General features: G+C 37.6%; 1 protein-coding gene across 1 annotated transcript in view; it reads right to left on the bottom strand.

The window, feature by feature from the left end:
- ACSS3 (acyl-CoA synthetase short chain family member 3) overlaps positions 1–9,251 on the bottom strand; it is a 142,772-nt gene that overhangs the window by 93,387 nt on the left and 40,134 nt on the right. The window contains exon 3 of the mRNA XM_077845657.1: positions 3,519–3,707. Coding sequence (XP_077701783.1) covers positions 3,519–3,707 — 189 coding nt within the window. The remainder of the gene's footprint in view (positions 1–3,518; positions 3,708–9,251) is intronic.

The raw sequence follows: 9,251 nt of genomic DNA, 5'->3' as shown, positions 1-9,251 counted from the left end.
TATTCGGGAGACAGGTAATCAATCCAAGATAGTGCATCTATTCCTGAATTCTGATTTCTAGTTATAATGCATTTCATCTAGGAAAGGTTTATATTATACCAAGTATATGCATATATCATACTGTCTGCTTTTTGAATATCATTTAATATTCATGGAGCTGAGGCTCAGTTTATTACGTAGCTTGCCCCAGGTTACAAGCGGTGGAATCAGAAAGAGGGCCAGTTCTGACTGATTACAGAACCTTCTCCTCCTGCTATTATCAAGCTGCCTTTCAAAAGAAGGGGGGGGGGGTGCTCGCTTCGGCAGCACATATACAGAAGAAAAGGGTGGGGGAAGGAAAGAAAAGAAAAATAAGCCTTGTTTCCTTTTATTATATTTTTAAAGATCCAACATTTGAATAGAATTCACATTTTAATATCTATAATACGAAAATAACTCTAGACAACATTCCCTAAGATTAGAATTCAGAATAAATGAAAGTAAGTTCCATATCAAATTAAAAATATATAGAGAATATATTAAAACCTGAATAATTTAATAAAGTCAAAATTAGACTCTTTCTCTCAAAAAAGAATCCCTTCTACATTTCTATTAAGAGCCTTTTATTGGAGATTTTATTTAGTCTAGACGGACTTGTTAGGATACTGTATAGTCTTTCCATCTTCATCTGTTAAAATAAAGCTTTTTCTTGAGCCAATTTATTTGAAAATCATGACCTCAAAATCATTCCTGATTTCAAATATTAATTCTATCCAAGTATCTCAGATATACATATATCTATATATATCTCTACCTTCTCACCTTTAACTTGACCTGCTCAATGGTCATATCCATAAGAATATACACCGATTGCCTAAACTCCTTAACTGTGTGTGTGTGTGTGTGTGTGTGTGTGTTCATGTGGGAAACAAAGGCAGAAGAAAAATTAGCAAATTTCTTTACTACCTACAGCCCATTGACATTTAGTCATAGGCATATTAATAAGTCCTTGAAACAGGCTGAGGGACCTTCCTCTAGAAACTCTGCTGCCTCGATGTTAATACTTTGCTAAGGCCAAAAGGCCATCTTAGCTCAACCCCCAGGATCCTGAGTCTACTTTAACATATAAAAATTCTGTTAGAAACCTTCTTTATCTCTACACCCCAAGATACATGTTGGCAATCATCCTCCAAGCATATGACCCACCAATATGCATCTAAAGGGTCTCATGACTGAGTTTTTACTAAACAGTAATAAATTATCTTTTCCTAACAATAGTTAGCCCCCTCAAGATCCTGGAAACTTTGTTTCCAAAATACCTGGGAGGCTTCAGCTATCCCTAACCCCTTGCCAGCTTGAAAGTATATACTGGGCCACTCCTCATGACCCCAGGGCAGCTTTTTGCCCAAGAGTCCTGTCCCTGTGTGTTAATAAAACCATCTCTTTGCACCAAAAATGCCTCAAGAATTCTTTCTTGGCCATTGGCTTTGAACCCTACCATCTTTCCTACATCATGTATGATGAATGAAAACTTAGCCAGTGATATTGTCTATATTTTATAAATCTTCATTTTTACGTATCTCAATTTCCCCACATCATATAATTTCCTTAAAATGTAAAAAATACATGTAGTGCATCTCATACTGTTACCCAAATGGTGTTTAGGATTTCTATAGCTAAACTGCTGGAGTCTATAGCTTCCTCAAAGAAGCCCCCCAACTGCCCACTGGTTTGCAGGTTAGTGCTGACTACTATTTTCCCCTAGATTTACCTTCACAAGCACTAGCTCTATGTGTTTGAAAAAGAGAGGAAAAATTCTATCCAGTTAGTCCACAAACCAGCTTTCTAGTTCTAATAACTGATCTATTAGCAAATGAAGTCAGATATGCAAATATTCTCTGCCTTGCATCCAAGGGACCCTCAACACATATTAGTTCCTACATTAAAAATGTCTCATCTCGGGCTTGTGAAACTCGTAAAAGTCAACCATCTATTATTCCCATAATGACCTCCTTCCTCAATCTTCCCGCTGCTAATACTCTGTTGCACATTGTCCATTACTTCACAAAGGGACCACCTGCCAAAGGGTCTGATTCCAACCCCTTGCCTCTCTCCCGCTCCCATCATATTGCAAGACTTGCCTCCTCTGAGCATTGCTTAAAACAAGACACCCACCTGCTCAAAAACTTGCACTGGTCAAGGTCTACAGGACACGGTTCAGACAAAAATTCCCTTTGCAAGCTCCCCACCCCTCCCTCTTCAGCCACCTCTGTCTCCTCATTGTCTTCCAAATAAAATAAATTCAATACTTATTGTCTACAGCCAGACTTCTATTCTTTTTCTCTCCTTTTGGATCCTCACGATATCAATCATTCAACAAGCTGAATCTTAAGCCAAGATCTAACTTAAATCTCAACTCAGGGAAGTCTTCTTCGGCCATCCCAACTAAAAGAAATCACTCCTTTTTCTAACTCAGGGGTTTGTGGACGATGGCGGAGAGCCAAACCCTGCCCACAGCATCTTTCTATCGAGTTTTATTGGGACATTGTCATATCTTCCGCTTATGCAGGGTGTAAGGCTGCTTGTGTGCTGTAACAGCACAGCTGAGGAGTTGCTATAACCATCTGTAATCCACAATGTCTAAAATATTTACTAGATTGGTAACTTACCAGAAAAAAGTTGGCTGATTCCTACTCTAAATTCATAGATGATAGCTAACCTTTTTAAAATAAGTAAGTACTATATCCTGAGCACTGTGTTAAATATTTTCTTTTTTTTAATATTTTCAATTCAATATTTCAATGAGGTTTTCACAGCAGCCTTATCAAGTTTGTTATTCTAGCACCCCCATTTAACCATGTAACTCTACTCTTCCCTGGTATCCCTCTTAACCATTGTGCTTATACCACCATTCCTGGAAGTATGTACATTATAAAACTACTATGTGTCCTATCCATTTAATAAGTATCACTCACTATCCAGTTCAAGGGATAGTACCTGGCATACAGGAGGAAATTAGTAAGTACGTGTTAATGAATACATTGGTTATTCATTATTTTCCTTGTATGTCTTATATACCCAAATATGGCAAGCTAACTTGAATGGTATGCACCTAATCTTATATTTTATATTCTTTTTCTTAAAGATTTTATTTATTTACTCATGAGAGACACAGAGATAGAGAGGCAGAGACACAGGCAGAGGGAGAAGCAGACTCCCTGCAGGGAGCCTGATGTGGGACTCGATCCCAGGACCCAGGGATCACGCCCTGAGTCAAAGGCAGACACTCAACCACTGAGCCACTCAGGCGTTCCTATATTTTACATGCTTTACAGCACCTAGCAAGATGTTTTTCATATTAGACTAACCCCAAAGTAAAATTTTGGTTAATATATGTATGCCAAAGAAAACACAAATTTTGTTTTCCATTTGAAAGGAGGATCTCTTAAGTACAAATCACTCTTAGATGGTCCATTCACAGATAAATGTGGCTGTCCTCTATGTAGCTACTACTTGATTTCTCCAAATAAACCACTTACCTTTGCATGATCAATACGACTACTTAGTTCTTTGGATGCAAATCCCCCAAATATGAGACTGTGGATGGCTCCTATCCTTGCACATGCCAGCATGGTATACATCGCCTGTGGGATCATGGGCATGTAGATAACCACAGTGTCACCTTTCTTGACACCATGTTTGACCAAAACACCAGCCAGCTTAGAGACCTGTAACAAAATCATTACATCAGCCAAGTGTTTTCTGTGTTATTTCACTCAACTTGTAAATTAAGACAGTAACACAGGAAGATGGTCACCCTCTTGGTAGCGGTTTAAAGAAGGCTGAGATAGACATATTTGGTGATGATGGAAGCTTAGTCACAGTAATAACAGACACCTGTATTACAATATTTGGCTATAAACCAACTTACTATTATTATGCCGTATAAACTCTGTGGCTTAAATTTGCTTAATTATTCATTCAGCAACATATTTACTGAGCAACTGTGATATGCCAGACATTGTGTTTCAAGTTGAGAACAAAACAATGAGAAACAAACACAAGCTTTTATTCTAAAGGGCAAATCTGTCGAGTGAACAGAAAAGTAACGTAATGGAAATTTTGATATACATTGGGTTAACTGTTAAAAGAGGTAAGTATGTGTAAGGAAAGAAACCATATCATACATTTAGAAGGTAAATAGGATGGATTCTGTTATTATTATAACTATTTAAATAAACATAACTGAGATTCAGATATAACAAATAGTTAAACCTGGACCAGAGAGGTAATATATGATGCAGCCACATTACCATCACAAGTCTTTCAAACTCATATTCTTTGTCCTTTCTACTGCCTGAAACCAATTACCTTTTCTTTACAGTTTTTTTTCCTACTAATTACCTATACAAAGTGACTGCCCTCTATATTGAGATCAAACATACAAAGTTCTTTTACCTTCAATATATGTTTTGGGGACCAAAACTGTGTAAAATATGCTCAGGCCTAAGTGAATAAGAGATTCAACATTCTTTTTTTTTTTTTTTTTTTTGAAGATTTTATTTATTTATTCATGAGAGAGAGAGAGAGAAGCAGAGACACAGGCAGAGGGAGAAGCAGGCTCCATGCAGGGATCCCAATGCGGGATTCGATCCCAGGACCCCAGGATCACTCCCTGATCTGAAGGCAGACGCTCAACCCCTGAGCCACCCAGGTATCCCTCAATAATCTTTCATTTAACAAATGTATATTGGGTGCCTGTTATATGGAAGACACTGTTTTCTGATACATCTGTAAACAAAACAAGACAAAGATCCCTATCCTCAGAGAACTTATGTTTTAGCAGAGTAAACCCTTACAGTAAACATGAGTAAGTTACGTATCATGTTAAAAGGTAATCAGTACTATGGGTGGGGGAGGTGGAGTAGAACAAAATAGAGCGACTGAGAATGCAGGGGATATAATTCTCAAGGGGACAGCGAGGGCAGACCTCCCTAAAAAGGACACAAACAAGTTAAGAATAAGTTGGATATCCCTAAGCAGAGAGAAGACTAGTACAAAGGTCCAAGGGGATTATTTGTGATGTGACGGAGTAACAGCAAGGAGACCAGGGTGGAACAGAAAGAACAAGTGAGGAATGGTCGTAGATCAGGTCAGAGAGCTAAAGAAAGGGCCTGTAGGGGTCCAATGGGCAATGGGAAGGACTATGGCTTGCCTTTGGATGGGAGTGCTCAAGATACTGAACAGAGGAGGCCTGAGCCAAGGAATTGGGCCACAGTGCTATTTATATCCTTTGATTTCATCCTGCCTCTCCTACTTGTTCAGCAAGTTCAAAGGATTTGGAATCCTGATCATTCTTGCTTTTTCTGTTTATTCACTTCCCCTCTGCAGAGGGGGAGAGATGTGGTCAAAGTTAAGGGCTCTGGTGAAAGAAAGTAACAAACAACTCTCTTAGTGTTTTGTTCTCCCCATTTGCACGCTAGAATTTAGTGCTATTTTTTAAGAACTCAAAGCTACCCAGCAAAAAGTTATGAGAAAGATATACCACAGGGATATAAATCATGAACTTAAATTCTATATGGAGCTCAAGATCAAGAAAAACACTGGAAAATTATATCCACACCCTCAGGGTGCAATCCCCATAGAAATAGGATACTGGGTATCCCATTTAAGGTACAGCACTAGGAGAGACCATTGAGAAGAGTTTGTCCTATTTACAACTATAACTTCAGTATCTTGAATAGCGTCTATTGTTGAATAAAAATGATCTTCAACCAAGACCCAATCTGGCAGTAACTGTGTATTCCAACCTCACTTCACAATGTTGCTGTAAGATGCCCCAAACCTCTGTCCTCTGAAAGAAATGAAATCAATGAATTTAAGAACTTTTTTGAAAAAAAAAAAAAAAACTCAAAATGACCAAATGTGACCCCACAATGTATTTAAGTTGGAGTTAAGTCACATCTTTAAAAAAAAAAAAAAAAAAAAAAGGGGACACCTGAGTGGCTCAGTGATTGAGTCTACCTTTGGCTCAGGGCATGATCCCAGTTCGGGGATCGAGTCCCACATCTGGCTCCCCATGGGGAGCCTGCTTCTCCCTCTGCCTGTGCCTCTGCCTCTCTCTGTGTCTCTCATGAATAAATAAAATCTTAAAAAGATAATACAAATAAAAATTTTTAAAAAGAGCCAACATATTTAAATGAGGAGGTTTCATATACAAACCCAGATTTCTAAATTCTCCTGAAAACTTGTAAAGTCTAGCAACACTGGGCTTCTGTTCCTGAATGATACCAAGCACCTGAACCTGATGATAAGCTACTACGTTGAACTCACCATTCCTTGGCGCCATTAATCACAGAGCATGAATTTTACTTCCCATCCTGAGTTTGAAATATATTCTTTTAAATCTTATGTTATATGCTTACACCATAGTTCTATAACCATAAAGGTGTGATATATACGGATAATGAATTTTTCCCCCCACCCACTTCTCATTATCTGCTTGGTCAGGCATCTGAATTGTGAAACACTTCCCTGAAGACAACTTTCAGCAAATTAGGCTGCAGCAGAGCTGTATCAGCGCTAGATGGCGTCCCTCTGGCCTTGTTAACCTTGCTTCCTGCAGCCACTCAATGTTTTGATACGGTGCTAACCACATCAGAGTTGATCTAGAGAAAAGTTATACATTATCAATAGCTAGAATTTCTTTTTCAGTAGTGTCCAGGGCTAAATGCATACATTTCATATATGTATATATGTAGATTGTATACCTTTATGGAATTATATGTATGTATGCGTGTATATATATGAATAAAAACACATGGGAAAACATTTCTGGTGAGACTTCTAAAAAATAGGCATATGAAAAGCAAATGCTAGCTCATAGCAAGAAAAATAAATGGACATTGGTTTAAAATGCAAATGTGAGGGACGCCTGGGTGGCTCAGCGGTTGAGCATCTGCCTTTGCTCAGGTCATGATCCCAAGATCCGGAATCGAGTCCCACATGGAGTTTCCTGCAGGGAGCCTGTTTCTTCCTCTGCCTATGTCTCTGCGTCTCTCTCTACGTGTCTCTCGTGAATAAATAAATAAATCCTTAAAAAAACAATGAAAATGTGAAATAAAAAAATATTTCATACTAACATTGTACCTAGAGAGAGTAAATATGGGAGTCTTAGAACAGAATGCAGAAGTCTTGTTTCCTACACAGATAAAATCATTTTGAAAATAAGTGTAAGCAACAGCAAACAATACAAGGAAAAACCCCAGTCACCTGAGAGTCTGTAATCCCTCAAAGAAAGTGCTATGAAACTTCAACACAAAGGGCAATTTGATTATTGCTATTTCAGGGCTCATCTTGTTTTACTGACTTTCAGAAGGAAAATTATCAAGGAGAAGGAAATTCGATATTATTTTTGTCCAATGTTAATATTCTCATCCTACCATAGATATCAGAATGCAAATTTATCATTTCTATTGCTATCCAAAGGGAAAACATTTAACATATATCTTGTATATATAGTTTTTCAATAAAGGAAAAGTTGAATCATGTGTCTTTCACCCAATCCATATTCATTTTTGCATCTTAAAATTGTGTTTTAATTTATCAACAATTTAATCTTTTTATATCACTCACATACCACCAAATTTAGTTTTCAGTCTGATGGCAAGGACGGTACACATGCTATGCAATCATGGTCAGGCCACACCCCTCTCTAGCATGAGGGTAACTGAACTAAGAAGGAAACCTGAAGAAACAAAATGAATGTACATATACATTTAGACACAGCACTATTTGTTTCTTCCCACAAGAGACTATATGAATTAATCATTATTTTGGTACTAATTTAAAGACATTCAACTATATCAGTATCCTGTCATTGATTCAACTTATACAGTATCTACTATACGTAACTATACGGAAGTCAAGGTTGCAGATGCAAACATAGGAAGACATAGTCCTTAAAGCAAAGAAATGCAGAGTCCAGGGAAAAAGAACATAAATAAATAGTAATGACAAAATAAGAAAATGTAACAACAGATATTTATGTTACGTGAAATGGCATACACATATAGCTGGTTTACATAGAACACATGTGCTTATTTTGGATACAAGCGAGAACTTTAAATTTTAAAATTATAAAATGAAAACATTAGTATAAACAACAAAAATGAATTTAACAAATTTCATATGTATTCATTCTGCAAAATCTTCATTCAAAAGAAGTCTGTGGGTTAGTATAACTTCATGATCCAATGCCCATGACACAAATATAAACATTGGGCGAAATTGACCAAAGACTATGTCCTGTAGAGTAAATTAGCACTTGCTTTACAAACAGCAAGCGTGCCCATCTACAGAAAATCATCTTTGTATGAGAAAGATAGTATTGGTGTCCAAATTATAGTAAAAAGATAATAATTATGGGCAATTTCAGGGCCATGTCAAAGAAAATTATATGAATGAGAAGACAAGAGGAAGTATATTTTTAAGCTGCAATGATGTCACACTGCAAACACTGGTCTAATCAATCACAGAAAAGTTAACTAATTTAAAAATCAATTATAATATCTGAGGAAGCAGTCTTTTTTTCCTAGGATTCTACTTGAAGAATATTCAGAAACCTTTCCACGGTGTGCTACATAAAAACATCTTGAAAGATGGGGAGTAACCAGGGAACTTACAGGTGGCTGCTCTATAAAAGGTTGAATCAGACTTTCTAAAAATCTCGTAAGTAGAGCCAGAGATCCTACATAAAGATATAAATGTGGACTAGCTTCCACAAGGTACAAGGTGTTGGCATCCTTTACCTGCGCACATGCAAGCACATGTTGCTATTATTAAGGAGATTTAAGCTAAATGGTGCCTATTTATTTCTTTTCTGGACCATCTGTCATCTCTTGGTTTCCAATCTTGCCCACTAAAAGTTTCTTCTTCAGAGAAACCAAAGTGATGGAGCTTCCCATCATACTTAGAATAAAATATAGTCTTGGAGCGCCCAGGTTGGTTCAACGTCTGCCTTCAGCTCAGGTTGTGATCTCAGGTTCCTGGGATCAAGCCCCATGTAGGGGAACCTGCTTTTCCCTCTCCCTCTGCCCCTCCTCCTGCTTATGTTTTCTCTCTCTCTCTCTCTCTCTCTCTCTCTAATAAATAAATAAGTCTATTAGAAAATATATAGTCCTCAGGATGTTGTACAAGGTCCTATGGGATGTCTCCTGGATATTCCCCAACCTCACCTTCTTCCACTTTCTTCTCATTGCTGGCCTCCTGGC

Source organism: Canis aureus, chromosome 13, assembly GCF_053574225.1.
Source record: "Canis aureus isolate CA01 chromosome 13, VMU_Caureus_v.1.0, whole genome shotgun sequence".
Taxonomy (NCBI): domain Eukaryota; kingdom Metazoa; phylum Chordata; class Mammalia; order Carnivora; family Canidae; genus Canis; species Canis aureus.
This window is presented reverse-complemented; position numbering and strand designations above follow the sequence as displayed.